The 24,245-nt window shown below is 41.2% G+C and overlaps 2 protein-coding genes across 2 annotated transcripts in view; both read left to right on the forward strand.

Annotated features, from left to right (window-relative positions):
- The first annotated feature begins 3,569 nt into the window (after positions 1-3,569).
- LOC136432097 (uncharacterized) lies at positions 3,570-6,476 on the forward strand. Its single transcript, XM_066423114.1, has 4 exons — positions 3,570-3,689; positions 4,426-4,548; positions 5,312-5,446; positions 6,214-6,476. Exons 1-4 carry the CDS (start codon positions 3,665-3,667, stop codon positions 6,459-6,461), a joined length of 531 nt encoding a protein of 176 aa, XP_066279211.1. The 5' UTR covers positions 3,570-3,664; the 3' UTR covers positions 6,462-6,476.
- A 6,278-nt stretch (positions 6,477-12,754) lies between these two features.
- Positions 12,755-24,245, forward strand: part of LOC136432339 (ATP-binding cassette sub-family B member 10, mitochondrial-like) — a 28,059-nt gene continuing 16,568 nt past the window's right edge. The window contains exons 1-7 of the mRNA XM_066423530.1: positions 12,755-13,442; positions 14,547-14,750; positions 18,201-18,403; positions 19,298-19,432; positions 21,145-21,291; positions 22,332-22,467; positions 23,599-23,694. Of these exons, the coding sequence (XP_066279627.1) occupies positions 12,911-13,442; positions 14,547-14,750; positions 18,201-18,403; positions 19,298-19,432; positions 21,145-21,291; positions 22,332-22,467; positions 23,599-23,694 (1,453 nt within the window). The 5' untranslated portion in view covers positions 12,755-12,910. The remainder of the gene's footprint in view (positions 13,443-14,546; positions 14,751-18,200; positions 18,404-19,297; positions 19,433-21,144; positions 21,292-22,331; positions 22,468-23,598; positions 23,695-24,245) is intronic.

Here is a 24,245-nt window from a genome sequence, read left to right on the forward strand (position 1 = left end):
TGAGTGCCCGAGCTATTTTCTTTTTATTAGTTTTTTTCCTGAGCTTACATGCAGCCAATACAGTGAAAATCCTGTGACAGATGTACATACCCTGCTTAACACGTGCCATTTCTGTCCGACTAGCGCTGTTCTTGACGGAGGTATTCCAAATAGAATAGGGCGTTCTGTATGTTCGATATGATGTTCGACTGGATCGGTCCATTGGAACCAGGAGCTCAACTGTGAGGCTGCTACCAGTGGAACCACATAGACATCCCTGAATTCTGCTGTGTGTTGCAGAGATTCTTTCAGACATTTCAGAAAAAGTGATAACACTCTGAGAAACCAGCAGTCCTGGTTTTGGTCTCATTGTTCTACACAGCCTGCAACAGATGACACTCTGTATGATGGTAACATCTTGCTACGTTTCACCGAAAATAAAAGAATTATATCTCCTCAGATTTGTTCTCGTGCTGATATGTGATTGATTGATACTATCAAAGTGGCCTATCAAAAAATCAAGGATGAAGTATCATTAGGCCACTTTTACAGAATATCTGTTGAAATAGACTGATCCCAGAGCCCCGCCCACCTCTCATAAAATGTAGAAATGCCACGGACATGGAGCCACTCTCTCACTACTAATTATCATGCTTTCATTGGTTTAACTTCTAATTGTGATTGACAGTCAAGGTATGACATATTCTTTGTTCTGCCAGGAACACAGGAGAAAGCTTTCCATCCCATGACAACTGAACTCCCATGTGTTATACACTCTGATTGGTTAATTGCAAAAAGAAAATTGTGATTGACAGTTAATGTATGACAATATTCTTTGTTGTGCCAGGAATACGGGAGAGAGCTTTCCATCCCATGACAACTCCCATGCATGTTATACACTCTGATTGGTTAATTGCAAAAACTGGCCCATGTCCCAGTCGTGCTGTTTAAGGAAACATGAACCTTACTGAGGTCAAGGCTCATGATGACAATTTATGTCCTCTTGACACATCAGTGACCTCTAATCAAACCGGAGCCTCTGGTGCCATATCTTAGTCTTGACCTTGACTCTGTTCTATATATCTTCATCTTGTCCTTGGTATGGGGTACGTATTCACCTGCCATATATCCTTAGTGTTAAATCCGTGTAAAACAAGCCAGTACATAACAGAATCATTGTACAGGGCAGATGTTACAGTGGAACCTTCTCATTGGAGACAAGCATAAGAAGTACTGAAACAACACCTTGTGAAAGTAATTAGCCTAAGTTCAATCTCAAAAATTATACTGCACCACATAGCCACAAGGGTATACAAGGGGATAACTATGCAAAGAAAACAGGCTGTTATCCAGCTCCAACGACGAGTACAGATCCTGGAAGTAAACAAACCTTACATTTGACCCAGATTTCGGCTGTATTCCTCCGCTCAGGGCAGGCCTGACCAAACTACTCACATATGTTCTTACGCCAACTAATCTGGTGAACTCAACAAATTCTGACCAAAATAGGAAAGCTTAGGAGCTTAGACCCTACCTTTTCTTTCTTGACAAAAACGGCCCCAGATTGGGCCAAAATTTTCGAGGAAAATAAAAGTTTTCAAGGATTTTAAGTTGGCACTACAAAGCTGTGTAGGACATACACAGCTTTGTAGTGCCAACACCAGGGGGGGGGGGGGGGAACCCCCCACAGGCTTCAAGGTCCACTTTCACAGGCTTGAAGGTCCACTTTTTAATGTTCGAGATTTTTTTTCAAGGCGGACTTATTTGTATCACCAGCAAGGCCACAGAGGCTAGAATCCTAGAAAAAACTGCTCACTTTGTCTCTGATTTTTCCTCTGAAACCCTTTCAAAAACACAGGGAATGGCCTTTCAGAAGGTTCAATTTTTGAAATTTTGCACCCTGGAAGGTCCGCTTTTTAATGTCCAAAGTTTTCTTTTTTCAATGTGGACTAATTTGCATCACCAGCTGGGCTGGAATCCAAGGAAAACTGCTCACTTTGTCTCTGATTTCTTTCTTTGAAATCCTCTCAAAAACACAGGAAATGCCATATCAGAAGGTTCAATTTTTAAAATCTTCCGGGGGGCATACCCCCCGGACCCCACTAGGAAGCTCGCGCCTGCGGCGCTCCACTCGCGCCTACGGCGCTCGCTGGTCCCTCAAACGTTAAAAAGAACCCCCCCCCCCAATCAAAATCCTGGCTACGGGCATGTGTCCACTGTGACGTCTACCCTACAGTCAATCCTGGTCAGGCAAACACCTGGCACAGGCAACCACCTCCAGTCATAAGCCGCATTAAAACAGTCCCGTCCAGTTTTACATAGTTAACCCCACCCTGTCCTGAGCGTGACCAGCTGTCGTCAACAACCATTTTCCCTCGGTCCCCTGACGTGGTTGGTGAATCCAGGCAATTATCATGAAAGTCCTGGCATTGCAGAGGTTTTGCAATAAAGTAGACGTCTGTGGGCAAGTTGTACTGCAGTCTTCAATCCACAGTACTTGGCATCTCTGCTATCAAAAGAGACTACCCTACTAAAGATTCAAAAACAAAATGAATAAATAAATTCAGGGATGACGGATTGTACACTTCATTCCTAGTGCTTAAGAACAACAATGAAATAATACCAGCTTTGTGAAAGAAAAGGATACCTTGCACAACCAGCCTTATATTATAAGTTGTCTTCATTGGTCAGATAAACCAAGGAGGTTATATAGATCCTTAGATAAACAAACTGTGCACCCATCAAGGAAAATTGTTTGAAAGTACCACCCCTCAAACATATAAGTCTCCTTTATACCACCAATGTGTTAATGTTCATTAGATATAGTTCTACAATATAGACAGGAAATGGTTCACTTGGTTGGTAGTATTTTTTGTTCTTCAACAAAGGGAAGCAGACATATAAAATCTGGCCCTTTCTCATGAACAGGCATATTTCTCCTTTACAATAGATACTAGATGATGTAGATGCTAGTGGACTGGAGTTATAAACTTATATCAAGTTCTTCATTCTATTTAAATCATACATGTAGGCTCCAATTAATTATTGAAATTCTTTAACCCAATTGCTTATTGATTTAATCCTGCCAATATCACCTGTCTCCTCCTTATTCTGAGCCCTTTTGTCCCCTTAAGTTCATTTTAGCACACCGTCAAGGACATACATGTACCAAGGAGGTTAAAATAGTTTAACCTCCTTGCATGTACCAAGGAGGTTCTATTATAAAACTCCTTGCATGTACGTAGCACCCTATGTATAATGGAATAGCCCTATGACATCCAGGGGTGTGTCTGACCGTGTGACGTAGTAACACTATGGAAATTCCCGGGTTGGGGGATTCCCCTTTGCGGAAATGATGACGCGTTTTCTGCCACTATATTTACCGTCTGTACCCCCTTTGTATGCTGAAGTCTGATGACCAACTTATATATTAATCACATATGTTTCAATTATATGAATAGACATAATTGGTATAAATAAGGTTAACATTTTCAATTGTAGGAACTTTAGGAAAAAAACGTGTTGTGTTAGTACTTTTCATTTAAAAGAAATAAAGTACATAGGAGGACGGTCATTAGAAAGAACAGCGCTAGACATTCAAAATGGCGGACATGTTTGGAACTTTCATGTCGTGTCGCTCCTTATCCTAACTTTTCCAAGGGTTTGAAAACAACCAGAGCCACCAATGCAGAGACAAGACATACAGGAAGGTAAGAAGCAGCGATAGAAATAAACAAATTAGACTCAAATGTGTATACGTAAGGGTAAAGCTGCGATCAGTCGATGAATAGCATGTCGCATGTTGGTTTCACAACTTTCAGTTAGTGGCTCACTCGAACTGCGCTATTAATGATTTACAGCGTCGATTTGTTTGTCTTACAAAGCTGGGCTACTGTTTGCGATAGTAAGTCAAGGACCAGATGGTGGATAGGGCGGCGCCCATCTCCGTTTCTACAGCCCTTGGGCAACACAACGTTGTGCACTCACTACAGCAGGGGGCTAGTCCACTGGTAGTTATGTGTGTTCAACTTCCATGCTCTTTCCCAAAATGTATATCATATTATGCTGAGTGCTTAGCAGAGAAAGCAGTCTGTACCATTTCTAAAATTATCTTTGGTATGACTCATGTTCGAACTCATGAGACATGACCTACCGAATGCAAGGCAAATACTCCACCCATTGCACTTTTTGCGACATTAAAGAGAGCATTTATGAGGGTCTGCATGGGAGGGGGGGGGGGGGGGTCCTGACAACGCTTTACGCTAAATTCAGAAGAACCATCTACGTATTACTCTAAAATCAAGGAGGGCGATTACGCAAATTTTGGTCGCCAAGCTACAAATTATGTGACTAAAGACGGCTTTCCCTATGGGAAAATAGGCTGCCTATGCTTTACAGAAAAGAGCATGCAGGCCCTCATTTATTCCTTCAATACTGTTGCTATAGTGCACCTCATCCACGCCGGTGAGGACCCGGAGACCTTGCTGAAACCTCTGGCCAGAGGGATTGAGAAATACTTCAAGCAGCCAGACTTGGTCACGTACGAAACGTTCACCACACATGATGCAGGTAAGTTATAACACACATGTAGATCTCAGTAGGTCAGCTAAATGTTTTAGCGATTAACGTTACTAAAAGGACAAGGCTATTGACAGGATTTTTTTTTTGCTACTGACAAGATTTTCCTGTCAATAAGATTTTCATTTGAACAATTAACAAAATGTTCCTGCCAATAAGAGGTTTTCGCACTATTGACAGGACGTTCCTTTCATTGTGGCGTTGGTGTGGCACAACAGCTAGAGCGTTGGGCTCAAAGCCAATAAGTTCCAGGTTCCATATTCGCTATGCCCCTGCATTGTGCCTTTTTTGATAGACACTTAAAACACTATAAGCTATTTCGGAGTTGCTACTACGCATGTGCAGTGTCAAAGTGAAGGCCCCCGACTTGAAAACAGTGCTCGTCTCGACATTGTCTTGATTTGCATAACAACGCCCGCCGGGTTTTGTTCACGTCTGGGGGGCCTTCACCTTTGACACTGCACATGCGTAGTAACAACTCCGAACTAGCTTTTAGTCCCGCCATGACGCCGCTTCAGCTAACCTGTGCCAAATGTCAAACGTGTGCCAAAAAAACCACACTGATTTGGTGTGCCAATGTGCCAACATCTGCACATTTGCCACCAAGAGCCGGAAAAAGAATTTTGTTATTTTCGTTGGCCATGCCGAAATCAATAACTGACCTCTAACTGTTACCTTTACTAGTAGTAACATTATAACAATGTAACATGACATATACTCCTTTTGACTCAAGATCATGCTAATTTCTCCCAAGGTTCAGAATCTGTCAGTGGTAAAGTTGCAGCAGCCATCAGAGATGCCAAAGAGAAGAAGATCCCATCAGCCGTTATCATCAGCAAGAAGTTCCTACACACCCTCTTCCTAAATAAGGACAAGGACCACTTGATAGGTAACTAAAACATGCATGGCAAACACATTTCTAGGACATCTACAACTAGTTGATAATATACAACATATGACTGAAATCAAGGACTTGCTTATGATGCTTGATTGATATATGTAACGCTACTTATGGTGATGAGGATGGGATTAGGTGAAGGTGAACTTATGGATTGTACTTGTGTGCACGTAGTCTAGTGGTTTGTGACACTACCCCTGGACCAAGAGGTTGGGGTACTCTCCAAGCAGAGGAGTGGGTCCAGCTGGGTTTTTTACATGTTTTTAGGCGTTTTTGTCGGGCTTTCTACTGTACATGTGTCATGTTTTTTTTTTGTCTCACTAACCTACACTTTGCAGGGGTTAGTGAGACAAAAAAACACATGATAAAGTAGAAAGCCCGACAAAAACGCCTAAAACACATTAAAAAACAGCCGGACCCACTCCTCTGCTTGGAGAGTAGGTTGGGGTTCAATTCCCAGCTATTGTTGCTTGCCTGACATGCACGCTACTGAAAAGGGTTGTAGTCCTTGGATGTCAAGTCACAGTCAACTGTTCATTGTACTTGTAGAAAATAAAGGGAATTTCCCAATACAACGAACCTGTTCAATGATTCCGTACAAAGCATCTGTCTCCTTTGTCATGACCAGTTGAAGAGTAACTCTTCAGTGAGCTAAACATGCTTGATCATGAGGTCTTTATCACTACATGTATCTTTCACTGAAAAGTGACACAATAAATTGAAATAATTTACTGGTTTTATTGATTTTCCCTTTACAGAGATGCTTGTAGATGAGCACAGCTACAGTGTGTTTGTGCCCATCTGGCTGGGTGTTGATGAGGAGCAGATCAAGCATTATAGCAGTCGACTCGCCAGCAAGCGTCCTGTCAGAGGAGAACATTACGCAACAGACAGCGAGAACTTTGAGATCCTTGCTGAGACTTTGGTCATCAAGGCATGGCTTGGTATGAACAAGTTAACTACAATGTCTTATTGCAATTCATACCCGAAGGCTAACTGCAAATGAACACCTTTTAACGATAGTTTACAAGCATAAAGACTAGTGAATCATAAAACATACAGTCAAGTGAAACAGACAATGAAGATTAAACTTCATGTACATTGCTATTCTATAAAAAGATTCTAAAACTACTTAACTGATGTGGGGTTTGTGGTAATTTTAAACTACCAGTACTGTAAGTCTTTAGATGTTTGTAGTGGTTTTATTTTCACAACTTTGTTGTGACCTCTCCATTGCAAATTTGGAATGCTGCAATTATGTGTTTGCAACGTATTAGAATTGTTTTAGAAATGTGAAACTCTTTCCCCTTCTACTGTGAAATTTGGTCCTCGTTAGAATAAATGAATTAACATTACATGATGATGATGATTAGAAGATATATTCAGGTGTGTTTTGTAATGTGACTGTAGCGTTTCTTATTGTTTTACGCTTCTTCTACCTGTCTCCAGGTGAGTACATACCATCTGAAGGTGATGACTTCACAACAGGTGGGTGAAATATATTGTCCAGACTTTTCAGTAGAGTGATAGATAAAAGTGACTTTGGTTTGAGAAACCAACTATTTTGCTATGCACTTTCCTTTATAGAGATACATGTAATAAGGATAGGTATGTTTGTTAGTGTACTATACATGTAGGTTCTGGAATGCAACCTATCATTGAAGTTAACAGTACCGACCTGCCTTCAGTAGTGTTTGACAGATTGTCCAACAGATTGTAAAAGACTGGCGGACCGTGTTGCCTGGAGGGAAAGAGCAACCCTAGTCCGGGCAAGCTGCCCGATATGATGATGAAAGATAAAGTACATGTAAGCCATACGGTTGAGGCCGCGGGTTGTTATCCATTGTGTCTAAGGCATGCTGTTGGAAGGCAGAGCCCGTCCCTCTCCTTCCACCGCCTTTCACCTCCCCAACTGAAGTCAGGTACCCATTTTTACACCTGGGTGGAGTGGGGAAAGTTGTTCTAAGTGCCTTTCCCAAGGGTATAATCTCTAGTCAGGAATGCCAGGAATCAAATCTGTGACCTATTTATCTCGTGTCCACAAGCCTAACTACTCTGCCATTTGAGGCTACTTCAAAAGACTGTAATGGACAGCAAAAAGTAGTGTGGTTCTTAAGAGTTCTATGGCCATCAGCTTCAATAGTGCAGATAGCATTTCCCTTTTTTTCCTATTTTGTTGGTGTAGAAGCTTCATACCTTTCAGTCAACTCTGAGTTACGGAAGCATATGATAACAACATTTATTATCTGTTGCTTTATAGATAATCAAAATCCAGAACATCTTAGAAGCAGGGAACCTGTGGAGTCTGAGGATCCCTCTACTGTTGAGGAACAGCCATCCACCGATGGTGAGAACACTGTAGACACTCCTCCAGCTGACCACCCCAGTGAAACAGCTACCAGTAGACCTGCCAATCAACAGCAAGAAGAGAATGAGTCAGCGTCATGTGCTGCAGCCATGGCAGGGAGTGGGCTGGACATGGACTATGTGAAAGGACTGGACAAGCTGGACCTCAAGGGTTTGTGGTCACTGCAATATTTTCTTAATACTCATAAGGCCACACCAATTTGTTTTCTTGGTTAAGGGATTTTTTTTTAATTTTAGCACAAGGACATCATTAAAACAGAAGGCTGGGGTGAAAACTTGCACCTGACCCTGTTCACTCCCTGAAACTGTGTGCACCTAAGAACAAACTTTCATCTGAGATTCTGTTTTCATGTTGAGTTTCCAATCTAGCATTTTTTTTTACATTCCGTTAACCAAGAAATGACATTGGTGTGGCCTAAGGATGGATATTTAATCATCATTGATTCAATGGGAATAGTCCAACACCATAACCCAGGCCCACCTTCGCATAATGTAAAAAAAGTAGAATGAAAACACAAATATATGTTGGACATGCAGCCGCTGTCTCATTGGTTGAACCACTAATGGCCATGATATCATTGGATGAACTGCTAATTGTGATTGACAGTCAAGATCAGTCTAAAACAGAGGCCACAAGCAGTTTGTCATAGACTTGGAAACTGATGGCATAGATTTCAGTACCACGGTCAAAGCCCATATAAAACCCTGTTCATCAGAAATACCTCATATTGCATTCATTAAAAGTTACGGTAGCGTGCGTAGTCCAGTGGTTAGCGATCTTGCCTCTGGAACTAGAAGCCCCGGGTTCGATCCCGGCTGTGTCGCTCACCCGACATGCACGCTACCGGAAAAGATCGCAGTCCTAAGGCGTGGTCCAATGTCCATTGTGCTTGTCGAAAAGAGCTAGGGGAATTTCCCCGGTACAATGAACCTGTAAATACTGTACATAGCGTCTGTCTTCTCTGTCACGACCAGTGGAAGAGTAGCTCATCTGTTCATTGAGTTCATTTGAGCTAAACTGGTTCGAGATCCCTTTCCCTTTCTTTTACTTCTAAAAAGGAGATAACTCAATTATCAATCAATCAATCATTCAATTTAGTGAATTTCTACAGGCTTAAAAGTGTTTGCTAAAAACTTACCTTTGGTCGTTTCATGTTCTACAGAGGAAGGAGAAAGGAAAGGTGATGGGCCAGGGTTGGACCCGACTAAGCCACACCCTTCTGATCTACCCAATGAGGCAGCTGCTAGCGGTGAAGCCAGGCTGGCAAACCAGCAGCAGGAGGAGGGGGGGTCCAGCTGCTGTGATACAGCCATAGGAGCGGGGGGATGTCACATGGATCCGGAGAAGGGGTTATCATGCCTTAACAGAGATGGTAAGGTGATCAAACACTCTTGTCTTCTTATGAAACTTACTTCATTTGTTTGTTCAGACCCTTGTTGTAGTGCCTAGTGGCACATAGGGCAGCAAGTTTCCTTGCTGTTTCAGTAGTAGGGTATAGTTTTACAGGGAGGAGCCCTTCCCCTTTAACGTGCTCCAGGCACCTCCTCGAACATGGGACCCTCATTTCTTCTTCTTCGTCTAAAAAATTTTACGTCTCGTCCGAAAGACGGGTGCAGGTTCAACCGAGATGCCCTTTCAGGATTAAACCAGGGTCTCCCAGTTAGCAACTTATTATGAAGTTGCTATCAGTTGAGCTATAGGGATATCCCTGTACTATGTGAAACTATCCTTCAATTCTCATAAAGAAAAATAGAACCTTAAGCTTCCTCTTATTATCAATAGGTAACATGAAGTCATGTATTTTCTAACAGCTGAGGATTCATGCAATGGGTCGCAAGGAGTGCCCTCAATGGGCTCAAGGAATGCAGCTACAGCCTCCACACCTGCAGGTGCTCCTTCAGCAGCTACAGGACAACCTGCTGCACCCGTGGCTGGTGGGGAGGCAATTGCACCTGCAGGTCTAGCTGCACCTGCCATTCCTGCAGCTGGACCTACAGCTGTAGGAGAACAAGTCCAGGCACGTGATGCACCTGCAAGACCGGCCAAACCAAAGCCAGCAAACATTCCAATCCCTGGTAAGTATGGTGAAAGTGCAGTGCTTTTTTTGTGTGTGTGGACATTTTCTGATGCTAATTAAAAGTTAGATTAGAATATAGATATGTCAGATGCTTTGGCTTTTCCTATGACCAGGGTTATCCCATATAGTCATATCCATTGTAAGAATCAACGACTTCATACAGTACATGTTAGCGCCATTACTGGACCATTCCATCAGAAAGGACATAGTCTTGTGCTTAACTTTGGTAAACAGGCACTGAACTGTCCCAGATAATGGATTGTTCAGTTAACCAACTGCAGAAATGTTGTCTCATAGGGGCTGGAGGAGCAACTACTAATGGTGTCAATCCACCTGAGGAGGACTCAACTGACAAAGAGCTCAAATCGGTATGTCTTGCTTCTACGGATGTACATGTATGTTGATAAAACAGGTATTTTGTTATTTGCAACATTGTAGCTGAATCTTGTGACTTCAAACTGTACAATTGTAAATGCTGGTAGACTAATGTTTTTGAGACAACGCACACACATACATACACACACACAAACACACACAAACACACACACATACACACACACACACACACACAGATTTATAGTGTATCAAGGCAGCTGTTTATGTAATATTTAAGCCTTACTATTTCATGTTTGAATGTAAAATACAGTTTTTTAATGCAGTATGTTTATTTTATTTTGTAAAAGCTCAATTGAGAAATTCAAAACATGTAGAAGTACACTATGAACTTTGTCAGAGAAACTTTTTAATATCTTGTTGAATACAATAATGTTTGTACTTATTGCAGCCTATTCCTGTGAATGGCCAGGAGGATGAAGAACACAGGTGTAATTCATGCGATGGTAAATCCCTTAATTTAAAAAAAAAAAGCTAGATTGGAAAATCAACATGAAAACAGAATCTCAGAGGAAAGTTTGTACTTTGGTGCACACAGTTGCAGGAAGTGAACAGGGTCAGGTGCAAGTTTTCACCCCAGCCTTCTGTTTTAATAATGTCCTGGTGCTAAAATTTAAAACAAAAAATCTGTTAACCAAGAAATTAAATTGGTGTGGCCTTAGAGATTTGATAAACGTATTGGCATTGTAAAGCTCTGTGACACCGGTCGGTGTTTGAGGATTGTCGTTCGAATACATTCTATTATTATATTAACAGACCTGTGCAATGACATACACAGTTTGTGAGTAAAATCTCCCCTATAACTGGGGTTTGTGTGTTTCAAATTCATCTATTGAGAATGTGTCCATTTCTATACAGGCATCGTTCCTCCCGGTGCCTTCTACAACGGCACCAGCGACCCGTCCCAGGACAGCCCCGGCCCTCCCAAGGACCCGCAGTCAGAGTACATGGTGGATCTGAACCAAGACCTTCTCGATGACCTGAAAATGAAGCTTGATCCCCAGATGCCACTCATCAAGAATTGGCGCAACTTCGGAAGCAAGAATGGACTCAAGAATTCAGAACTGAACTACATCGACCACTGCGCTAGACAAGGACACAGTCCTTCAGTGACGGTTTTCCAGAAGTTGCCGCACTTGACCGTCAAGAAATTCAAAGAGGACTGTAAGTTTTACAAACGAATGGATGTACTGCAGGTCATGAAAAGGCATGGCTACTAAGTTACTATCAGTAGCTTTGTCATTAAAACTAAGAAAAAAAGCAGGCCCTATTCTAGTTTAGAACTATTATATGGACATGGAAGGATCTTTAAGAGAGGAAAGTGTACAAGAAGGTTGGCATTGTAATTATTGGGGGAAAAATCATTGTACAAGGAGTTGGTGAGAAGAGAGCAATATTTGTGCTGAGAAAAAGAAAAGTATCTGCTTCTAGTGATTTATGTCCTTGTGATTTAATTTGATTTGTTCTTTGGCTGTTATAAAGACAAGCAGCCAGAGCTACTCAAGTATCCGAAGGCTATTTCAAAGGGTTAGGCCTGGCGACTTAACAATACTGTATACAATATACAAATTAAGCTGTCACTGGCTATGGACTAGCTAGCTAGCTGAACTCACTCTACTTAAAATGCTGTTAAACAGCTTGTCTGTGATTATTTGATGTTGCTCTCAGAGACTTGTTCCTTTTTTAAGATGATTTGAGGCCTACTGGGTAGGGTTTGCGGAAAAAGCTGGCCTGTCTACCAGGTTAGGGTTCACGGATTGACATGGTAGACAGGCCTGGTGGCCTGGCCTGGTAAACAGGCCTGGTGTCCTGGTCTGGTAGACAGGCCAGCTTTTTCCGCAAACCCCTACTGGGTATGATCAATCAATGACTGGAGGGTCTGCATGAAAGTAGATCAACCTGGCAAGACCTAGATGTCTGTTGCTGCCATGCATCAGACTTGATGCTTGCAAACGATTAATCAATCGATTTATCAATTGATTGATTGATTGATTGATTTATTGTAGATGGAATTCTGAATTCCATTCATAGGGTATATTAGAGTAAAATAGAATTATTTGTTTTGATGATCATGTTCAGTATATTCTTTTTATGTCAATTGTATCATGTTTATTCTCTCTTTATATCAGTGTGATATAATGATTGCATAATGATACTTAGTTTTAGTACAATAGATGTTGGGACTCACACATTGTAAAATTACAATTGGGGAAATATGACAGATTATAATTTGCCTCTCTGTCAAATACATGTTTCTGCTTTTTATTGTCAATTTTGATAATAAAGCTTGCTGCTAAGAACTGTAGGTGTGTGGCATGTTTTCATAGAAAGAGTTTCAAGAAGTTTACATTCCAGACACTTCTCTCATTCATTCATTCATTCTTTCCTTCATTCGTTGCTCCAATGAAACTATTAAGCAACTGACACCCCTTTGTTCCTAGTGGGCTCGACCATTACGCAACTTTCGATCCCACAAGCCCTTTCGAAACCAAGATGGCAGCCTCCTAGCAGAAAACCCACCTGACGAGAATGCAGATTTTTCCCAAGTTCTGTCACCCGTTATCCGTTCCAACAAGGAAGTCATTAGCTTGATACGGGGACGGACAATACTCTCGAAATGATCAGAGTCGTGAGTTTAGCCTGTCGGGCAGGCGTCGATGCTACTACAACCGTCTGTGGCAACAACGGCGTCCGTTCTCTCAAGTTTACAAACCCAGCCAAACAAGTTCTTATCTCAAGACCTGGATCTGTACTTGGAAGCATACGTGCATGGTCTAGTCTTCAAAACGGTCTAGGTGTCAAGAACTGTTCCGTTAACATCGTTAGAAGTTACAGGCTACCCAGTGGAACAACCGCGAGGACATGTAAGAGCAAGTCATTTTGTGGGAGTGGCGGAGTGTTAAGTAAACATCTGTCATTTTCCCACCAAACTGGAAAATCTGGAGGCCTCTTCGCCAATAGAAATATCATTTTTAGCAGGGGGTTTAGATTAGGACGTAGCCCACGTCAGAAGTCTTCTACACAAGGTTCACAGAATGTGGCCAAAACAGCGGCGAACGCCGCTAAACCCAAACTTGCGGCCCTCCCCCCTGCTAAGGACCTGCGTCGTCTGCTGCAGCTGGCCAAGCCGGAGAAACGACAAGTAGCAGGTAGGGATTTTTTTGTGGAGAACGACTGGTGAAGATTTGGTAGTGAAATCAAGTTATGTATGCCTAATGCTTCTTCTGTAGGCCAGGTTGCTTCCTTGATTTTTTGATACCTAGCTTTAGAACTGATGATGAGATGATGCAACAGGTGTTATGATATTAGGTGCTTAAAGATGAAGAAATGCACAGTCATGATGATCAATAGGTAATGTAAATGCATTTAAGTTTGCGGTGATTTAATTTTGCGGTAGGGAGAAAATGGAGCATTTGCAGTGATTTTTAGTTCGCGATTGAAACAAGGTGGTAAGTGGGCAGAAGACAGAACAAGCAAAAACCTCAAACAACAAGTACTCGGCGAAGATAATAAACCAAGACTAACTTAAATGCATTTACAGTGTTAGGCTACTAGTAGGCTGATCTTGTGGGCTAGTGCTGCCTTACTTGTCAAACATGTTTAAGTGGATGTCTCCGCCGGAGTTAAGGGCATGATTGATGAATGCGTACTGCTGTGAAACAACTCTCAAATTGGGACCCTCACTTGCTGAACATTCCACAAGAAAATGTAGTCGCTTAAGAGCGGTCTGAAGTACCTGGGACTGGTACTATGAAATGAACTCTCCGCTGGATAAAGAAAACGCACTAACCCTACTGGCTTTTCAAATGGACTGTGTTATCATTAGCACTGGTATTAAGTGAGTTTTAACCTTTTATTATGTAAAGTATGTATCCAAGGATACCTGAAAAAGTGGTCAAGGGACATGAGTCTGAATCTACTGGTAAAACAAATGAAAAATCTAGAGTTGTGATTTGTGATTTAATGAAATTGTAAACAGTACAATACACGTGGGCCACAGGCAGCTGTTCCTGGTGTCATGGCCCACACACAAAACAATACAAAGCACATAAGAGTACAAATGACAAACGGTCGGTAAATACAATTAATCTAGAAAGCAGGGTAATAAAACATAACCTCACTATCGCTTCGTGTTACTACTATTGGTATTATCACTGGTTGATAGAGTTGTACTAGTACTAGTTACTATAGCTCGGATATACATCTGCCTCGAGTTCAACATGCTAAATACTTTACTTTTGTGTTTTATACAGCTGCAATAGGGCTCCTCCTCATCTCCAGTGCAGTCACCATGGCGGTGCCCTACAGCATGGGGCGGGTCATCGACACCATCTACTCAGCAGTGGGACAGGGGAGCCTGGTGGACAACCTGAAGTGGATCTGTAAAGTACTGGTGGTTATCTTCATCATCGGGGGATGTGCCAATGCAGGGAGAGTGTATCTGATGCAGATGTCAGGTAGGACACATTCTCCTACAAAGACTGATAGAGCCTCTCCTGCGGCCTATAGCTAGTCCTACCCATTCTCCTACGCAAAGCCTTGCCCCCTGCCTACACGTTATTGTTAATGCAGAAATGTTCGTGGGGATTTAATCTCTGAGAAAATGGAGTGTTCACCGTGGTTTTTGAGTTCATGTTTGAAACAATTGTAGTACTACACTCACACATTGGAACGGCTTTTCGCAATGGTTTTAAGTTGGTGGTAAAGAGTTCACCGTGAAAACCGTGAACATAAAACCACTGCAAGCATTTCTGCATTTACAGTATACCTAGGGGAGGCTCTGCTAAAACGGGCTGAGGTTTCCACTTTTGTGGGCCTGGCCTCTAACCAGCTGTCAGTCAATCAGAGAATCACCTAAATCTTTTTTTAGGTAAAGCCAATTTTCTGATTGACTGACAGCTGGTTAGAGGCCACGCCCACAAAAGTGGAAACCTCAGCCCGGTTAAGCAGAGCCTCTCCAAGGTATATTGTATAGGCAGCAGGCGAGGCTCTGCATAGTACTTAGTAGAATGGGTAGAACTAGGACACACTCCTTCCATGCTGTCAGACATTGTTTCCAGGTACAATATAGTAATATCTACTTCCACTGGTATATACAATAAAGCAACAGCAGTATAACTAACAAGCAACATTTCCCTTTTAAAAAGAGAAATGTAAAATCCTTTTGCTTCTGAATCAATAAGATTTTGAGTTGTCAGGTAACAGTACAATGCCACCTTCTCCCTGCTGCTTGGACAAAAACATGCCATAACCAATACAAATTTGGTGCCAAAAGGTTTACCACATCAATTAGAAGGTTAAATACAATGTAACATTGCCAAGAAGAGCTTACAGTGCAAATTTGAGATACAGATACTGTACTACATTGTAGTACATACAAACTGCTATGACTTTTGAAACAAAACCATGACAACCACACTTACCTTTTCTTTGTTTGTATTGCATACCCGGTAAACAGCATCAAGGCGTAACATACCAGGTTTGTACTGAAGAGTACAAGCTGCATATCCAGAAAGATTTATATGATCCACACACACCAGGAAGGACCCCTACTCTCATAAGTGTGTTGGGTTCTTTAACGTGCTTGAGTTGTGGCTCTCCTCAAACACGGGACCTCCATTTAACGTCCTATCCGAGGGGACGGGACAAATCAAGGAACCCCGGATTCGAAACCGGTATCTCTGGGTTCTGGGGCCAAACACCCTGCCACTACGCCACCGCGACACCACCGAGACGCCACCGCGACCTTATCTTAAGTTTGTGGTCGTATAAAAAAAAGCAGCATTGGATCCTACCTACTACCTACTACATTGACCTCTGGGTCGTTAGGGGGACACGGTAGACATGGTATCCTACCAAACTGTAGAAAGGTACACATTGATGTATCCAAAGTTTACAAACCAATCCAATACCATGAATATGACATTGATTATGAAAGGTCCAAGTGCAACCCTAGGTCCACAGGTCCTGAGTTTGAGGGATGGAGTGCTGTAAGATATTGTGAAGGATTGTTGTAGCATCCATCAAAACCATGTATCAGAGTCCCTTGATCAAACCATCAACTAGATGATCCATTGATGAGTTTACAATGACCTGTGATATTTCATCTGTTTGCTTGAAGAGTGATGAGGATGATAGAGTCGTGGGTCCGAAGGATAAGGTCATAATCATGCCCTGAGCTTTTTTGGTTTTCATTTCCTTCAAGTTACGCAAGCAGTCTTATGAAAAACAGACTTAAGGCCAGAGGATAAAAATACTTTTTTTTACACAACCAAGTTAGTGATTTATTCAATCGACGTTTCGGTGACCATCTGTCAACTTCATCAAGGCAATTTTGACTGGTTCACATTGCACTGCAGCACAGGTGTCGCTTCTTATAGATGCATTCCCAAACGTTAAGTATTTACATATATTTAGTACACAGTTACCGGTAACAGCATCCCCAAACGTATGGGAGTGTGACACATATACTACTGTTAAGCAATAAACAATGCAATGATTAACCTCTACTTCTTAAGAATGCAGCCCCAAACGTGACTTAGTCTATATCCCCCCTCATCAGGGTTCATGACTGAGGTGGATTTCCTGATCCATTCAGCCTCCTTAATCCAAGGTGTGAATTGCCTTGATGAAGATGACAGATGGTCACCGAAACGTCGGTTGAATAAATCTCTTGGTTGTGTAAAAAGTGTATTTTTATTCAGTGACTTACATGTACCAACCTGATGAAACTATTAACGGATGTGAGACTTATGGCCAGTTGTTGATGTGTAGGAGGTCTTATTGAAATGTGATTGGAATACGTACAATCATGTACCCATGAAAGCAAACATTATGATGAAATATTACGTTTAACTTAGTTCATTGACCCTCCAAAGTCGTAACTACTGTACATGTCTGAGTATCATTCACTACCAAACCAGCCAGTAAGATTTGGTGAAACGTTTTTAGAATGTCTAACACTATCAGCTATAGTTGAGGCAACTCAAGAAGGGCACCTTTAACTACAACTGGTCCTTGAGTGTCCACTGCTATATCAATGTCATGCTCTACCACACCAGCCAGTAAGATTTGGCGAAATGCTCTTAGATTTTAGAATATCCAACTCGAACACTAATAGTAGTGGCAACTCAAGGAGGGCAGCTATAACTGCAACTACATTCAAGTAGTCCTTGAGTCTCCACAGTTACTGTAAATGCAGAAATGTTCGCGGTGGCATTATGTTCGCGGTTTTTGCAGAGACTGTTTCACTGCAAACGTAAAACCAGTATTTGACATTTTGGTCCAATACTGTAGCAGTATGTGACTATAGCGCTGCCGCAAACTTAAAACCACCGTGAACACTCCATTTTCCCCTCAGCGCGAAATAAAAATCATGCAAACTTAGATGCATTTACAGTATTTCACAGCATGCTTGGACAACTGGCTCACCCAGAAATACCCACTTCAGCTAATGGATTGGGATTCAAGTTGTTTCTATGGTCTCCTTCCTGTATTACTCCGAGTGGGTACCCTAAAAGAATCCGTACCCAAAAAAATGAACGGCTGCATGAACGTGTGTTTATATCGGTGGGAAATTCCCTTTTAGCTCAGATCTCAAGCATCAAACTGATGAAAGCTTGGCATTGTAGGTGATGCGGTCCTGCGCTTCAGCTGGAAAAGTGTCTTTTTGGGGGTGTAGCTACATGTAAATGTAGTTTGTAACTGCTATAAAACAAGATTGTGTGTAGTGAAACTGTTGGCAATTTTTTAACATGAACTAGGGTAAATGTTCTCAACATAAAATGAATAACATTGGTGCATTTTTTATAGCTTCATTACCAACGCGCCCATGTAAAACACGTATTAGAACATGTAAGCCTATGGGGCGAAAAAACTCATGAATGAGACCTTATTCTCCTTTTTAGGCCAGAGGATTGTGAACAGGTTGCGCAATGCAGTATTTGGCTCCATCATGAAGCAAGAGACGGCCTTTTTCGACAAGACGCGGACGGGAGAGCTCATCAATCGTTTGTCCGCGGACACCGCTCTGGTTGGGTACGCGGTAACGGAAAACATCTCGGACGGACTGAGGTCTACGGTCGCTGTGGTGGCAGGAGTTGGAATGATGGTGGGTTGCTTGGATTATGACTTTTATACCTTATTCAGTTCATTATCGGACATACATTTGTAGGTCGCTTGTTCTCATTTAAATGTACACATTTTGTAACTTCCGTGAAGTAAAATGTTTCTGACATCGAGATATATCACATATAAGGTGCCAAACTGTTGTTTTTAAAAGCCAGAAAACTTTTAAGTCGTCATAAAAACGACAGTTTGGCACCTTTTATGTAGCAAATCTTAATGTCAGAAACGTCTTACTTCAAACGGTAACGGAAGTTACAAAATGTGTACATTTAAATGAGAACGAACGAGGTAGCTAGTATTCCTCGACAAAAAACAACAATTTGCAAACAAAAAAAAAAGGTTTTAAAGTTATTTACAGGTTGCTGGCCTGTTATTGGGATGTGAAAGAGTAAACAACTGTTGCTGAAAGGTTTCTATCATATAGGATGAAATGTAAAAAGATGACTGATAAAGTATGAATACATTAGACGATTTCTAGCTGTCATAATTGATTACACAATGACTGACATTGATGAAAATTGTTGGCTAATGCTATGAAGGATGGTTACCAATAAAAGAAAAGTTGCAAAGTATGAATTAATTATAATCATGACTAACAGGACATTTTCTGATTATTGGTATATACTGTAAGTCTTGAAACGTTTGCAGTGTTTTAATTTTTTTTTTTTTTTTCAGTGACCTTTACATTGCATATTCATGACACTGCATGCGAACATGCATTTCGAATAGGCCACTACTGTACTACAGAAATGTTTAAGCTGCAAACTTATTACACGGCAAAAACCTCCATTCCCCTTTCTACCATGATAAATAGTAAATAAAAGAATTTACAGAAATCAAGTTAGATGTAACATGCTTCCAAAATTTTCCTTTCCAGTTTTACGTCTCACCACAACTGGCGTCGATTGTACTGACCGTGGTCCCACCAATCAGCATGATCGGCATTGTCTATGGAAGATATGTGCGCAAGATCACCAAACGGGTACAGGACGCACTGGCGAAATCCACAGAGGTGCGTACATGTGTTGGGTATAGTTATAGATACAGAAAGAATTTTGAAGGCTAGATCATTGTGATGTCCATTGTACATTGAAATCTCTCCAAGCAGATGTTGGGCAGCATTAGCATTTGTGCAATGTACAATGGACATCACAATGATCTAGCTGTTGTTAATGTTTTTAGCCACTGTACAGTGTGCAACAGTCACTACTATGATAAAATCTGATGGCATAGAGTTGATGACATGTCAATGACGTAATAATTGGGACTCCTTCAATGCTGGGACACATGAATGTCAAAATGTTAAACGTTTTGAAAGTAACTCTTGAGGGCTGTCTCCAAGACCCGTCCGTCCGTCCGGAAATGAAAATTTGCTTGTTACGACAGAAAATATTTCACCCCATCCGTCAAAAAAGTCTGAACTTTGTGACATGTCGAAATTGATGACAATGTATTTTCGTAACTTTAAAGTGACAGATTTAACAACAAAAATTAACCAAATAGGGTTCCCAAGCAATGAGTCGGACAGAGAAAATTATCTAAAAATGGAGACAGCCCTGCTTTAAGGGTTCCAGTAGTTCTAAGCAATTAGTTTTCACCTGCACCTTCTTTCTCTTCATTGCTAGGTTGCTGAAGAGAGTTTATTACAGATCAGTATTATCAAGGCATTTGCCAAGGAGATTCGCTCATGTAAGACATATGCAGCTAAGACATCTAGGGTCTTGGAATATGAAAAGAGTGAAGCTGTAGCAATGGCTGTTTTTGAGGGAGCGGTATGTATATATACTGCAGGTGATGATGGGCTAAGGGTTTCGATACAGGGCAATAGCAAAATATGACAGGAGCTGGGCTAGTACAGAAATATACAGGCTTCATGTCATACTTGGGCCTTGGTATTGTTCAATACACTCAGGTGTTCCAGACCATTTTATGTTATGTCAGACCTGGGCCGCAAGAACGTTCCAGTGTTCTCACCAGGATTTTTTCACAGTGTAGGGGTCAGGTACGGAAGACCAACTTTGCGCGGCGCAGACACTATTCACTGCATTTTGAGGGATAAATTTTGTGAAGTTAAGTTTTTCCTCTGTCACAGACTCATTCTAAAGCCAAATAAGAACTTTTATAAGATTTATGAAGGTTCTTCCCAGAAAGAAACACCCCTATGCTCATTCAAACACAGCATCGGGGTCCAGATCACAGCATCGGGGGTCCAGATCACAGGATCGGGGGCCCCTATGCTGAAAAGGCCTGGCGAGAACACTGCGTTCGATACGGACCGGTCTGTATTTTACAGTATATAACAATTCTACTTGTATCAGACAGGCTTCCATCAAATAATTCGGACACATTTTGCATGCGCCGCTGTTGAAAATTCGAATACTGAATTCGGACGTCGGAATTGGTATTCTTACAATTTTTTGTTTGAGGACACCAAATTTACTCAACTTCTGGCACATTGCACATTGAAATGTGTCATTTACTAGTGGGTATGACATAAAAAGAACCCAAGACAATTCTACATCACCCTTGATCTCAACCCTCCTGCAGTTGGGCTGATACCTACTGTGATACAGAATACACTGTGTTGAATTCTATATCAAACAGGGAATTCCGGTCTTTAGTACATTGTACATTGTGCCCTATAGGCCTGTCATATCTTGGATATGCCCTGTTGCAAACGTAAGGTGTTTTACATAACAGTTACATGTCATATCCTCTTGCCAGGTAGCTGAAGAGAAGATAGGCAACATCCGCACGGTCAAGGCATTTGCCAAAGAGGATAATGAGTGTAAAAGATACGCAGAGAAAATTGCTATCGTCGTCAACCTCGCCAAGCAGGAGTCCTTGGCAAAGGCAGCCTTCTTCGGATCGGTAGGATACTGATGTTCTGAGTCAATATGCTGTATTTCTGCAAGTGGCATTTTTGGCATGTTTTGCAGAATGAAAAGCTTGCTATTCTTTTATATGCAGCTTCATGTATTTCCTTCTCTTGTATATTTTTATATGTGTTTGTGTGTGTGTGTTAGATTGAAATTTCTTAATTGTTGTACATGTTTTGTAGTAGTGAACCAATATAACTGTCCTCTATTCTAACACAAGCTTCCCAGGCTTTCAGCATTGGCAAATGTCATTTGTTGCATTTTAAGCTTATGCTGTTAATAGTATACAAGTCATGTTTTGTATGCATCCACTATAAATATAGAATCAAAGTTTTCCATGTTAAAACCCTGTATGATCTGTTTGCAGGAATATATAATTATATAAATGTAAAGAAATCAATTTCTGTAGTTGCCAATAACAATACTGTAAATGCAGAAATGTTAGGGGTGGTTTTATGTTTGTGGTTTTCGCGGTGAACTCTTTACCACAAACTTAAAACCACCGCAAAAAGCTGGTCCATTATGTGACTGAAGTGCTACTATTGTTTCAAACGCGAACTCAAAACCACTGCGAACACTCCATTTCCTCCCTACCGCGAAATTAAATTCCCGCGAACATTTCTGCATTTACAGTATAGCAGATAGAAGCATAAACACATATGGTTTTATTTCGTGCTAAGGAAAAATGGAGTGTTTGTGGTAGTTTTAAGTTCGCAGCAGCGCTATAGTCACTGCTACAGTATTGGACAAAAATGTTTGCGGTGGCTTTAAGTTCGCGGTGAAACGGTCGCCGAGAAAACTGGGAACATAAAACCACCGCAAACATTTCTGTATTTACAGTATTATATTGTTTTACAGTCAGACTGCAGGGTCAAGCACAAACTCAAAACCACCACAAACACTCCAGTTTCTCCCTCCCGCAGAATTAAACCCCTGCAAGCATTTCTGCACTTACAGTATATCAGATGGAAGCATAAACACATATATAATGTTGAGATGATCATGACTGACTCAAGTTTTCTACCACAACAGATGGGGATGGCAGGGAACCTAGTCGTCCTGTCGGTGCTGTATGGAGGAGGAATGATGATGGAGAGTTCTCACATGACTGTGGGGGACCTGTCTGCTTTTCTCATGTACACTGGGTGGGTGGCAATGTCTCTTGGAGGTAGGCAGACTTTTCATTTTTACAAGTTTGCGTAGCAAAACCTTTGGTGGATCCGTTGGCATGTGTGGTGGCCGCCATCTTGATTTTGTGACGTCGCAGGGTAGCCATACCATTTCATTGGGAGGGATGTTTCTATTTTTTAACAAATCAGCACACAACTATCACACATTCAACTCAAATAAAAAGAAAAATTCAATACCAATTCATATTTTTAAAAAGACACCGTAATCGCTAAACTAAAATAACAAACCTGAAGTATATATAGCAGAAATACTTAACTTAGTTCATTCTGTAACAGTGGGGTTCAAGCACCACTAACTGACCAGTCTAACTGATCATGATTTGGACCTTTTAGACTATTGGTTAGCGTGTGGGGTTTGTGCACTTGCGGGCTGGGTTCGATCCCCGGAAGCCAGGAGACTGTCCTACTTGCCTCTTGTATTTCAGTTCGTTTGTTCAGACCCTTGTACTAAGTTGTAGTGGCTAGTGACACATACACATGTAGGGCAGCAAATTTCCTTGCTGTTTCTGTAGCAGGGTATATTTTTACAATGAGGGGTTGCTAGTCCCTTAAACGTGTCGAGGCACCTCCTGGAACACAGGACCCCCATATTACGTCCCTGCCAAACGTGTGGGGTACAGCCCCAACCAAAATGTCCTGTCCAGGACTGAACTGGATCTCCCAGTTACCAACTAATTGGAACTAGGAGCTCAACTGTGAGGCTGCTACCAGTTGAGCTACAGGGTCATCCAGACTTGTTTTAATTTTAGCCATGCAAAATGGTAGACAAATATGTTGAATCATACATGTGGGGTGTATAATACCGGTAGTGTGCTATTGCAGCAGCCTGGAAAAATTCAAATAATGTATTACAATTTGATAATACTAGAAGAAGGTAGCTACATTACTAGATAAAGAAAGCTACTAATATCATTGCTTTTGAATTTGATGAAAAAATATTGTATTTAGGTGCCTTAAAACAAATTGACACATTAAACACAAAAAAAGAAGAGAAGTCTAACATGTTATGGGAAGTGAACGATCACACTGGAAAGTTATTTGCTTTTTTGTTTTGTTATGCATAAAACATACTTTGCTACAATTTTATGACCAGCCTATTCCCTCCCCAGGTTTGACCTCCTTCTACTCAGAACTGATGAAGGCTATCGGAGCGACCTCTCGACTGTGGGAGCTGGTGGATAGAAAGCCAGAAATAGCAATCGATGGTAAGATATTACATATTAGAATCTGGAAAAAAAGCTGTATGCATAATTTTTTGTCTTAAAATTCTGACACAAGATTTAAGTTAAAGTAGTACTATGCTTAAGTATTGTTTCCAAGAGGTTTGGCAACTTATAGTATGATAGGTTAGAATACTGTAATTCACTTTATCATCACGGTAGCGGAATTTCACGGTGTAAGGAAAATGAACATTTTCACTGAACTTTAACTTCACGGTGGTGGCAAGTGATTTACAGAACAGATGTGTGAAGGAACCATAATTAATTACAACAGGTTTTTCACGGTAATGATAAGTTCACGGTACAGAGGTGACCGTGAAAACAGTGAACATAAAGTTACAGTGAAAGAAACAAGAATTACAGACTGAGTAGACTTGTATGAGCCATTGAGGACAAGTAGATTTTATTTAGATAAAGAAAGAAAGAAATTCTAATGTTTTTTGCAACATTTATTTGAGTTTTAAGATACAAGTTCTTGCCCGAAAGCTTATTTCAACATGTAACAATATTTTGAAGAAAAAAAACTATATAAAGAC

This window comes from Branchiostoma lanceolatum, chromosome 4, assembly GCF_035083965.1.
Source record: "Branchiostoma lanceolatum isolate klBraLanc5 chromosome 4, klBraLanc5.hap2, whole genome shotgun sequence".
Classification (NCBI taxonomy): Eukaryota; Metazoa; Chordata; class Leptocardii; order Amphioxiformes; family Branchiostomatidae; genus Branchiostoma; species Branchiostoma lanceolatum.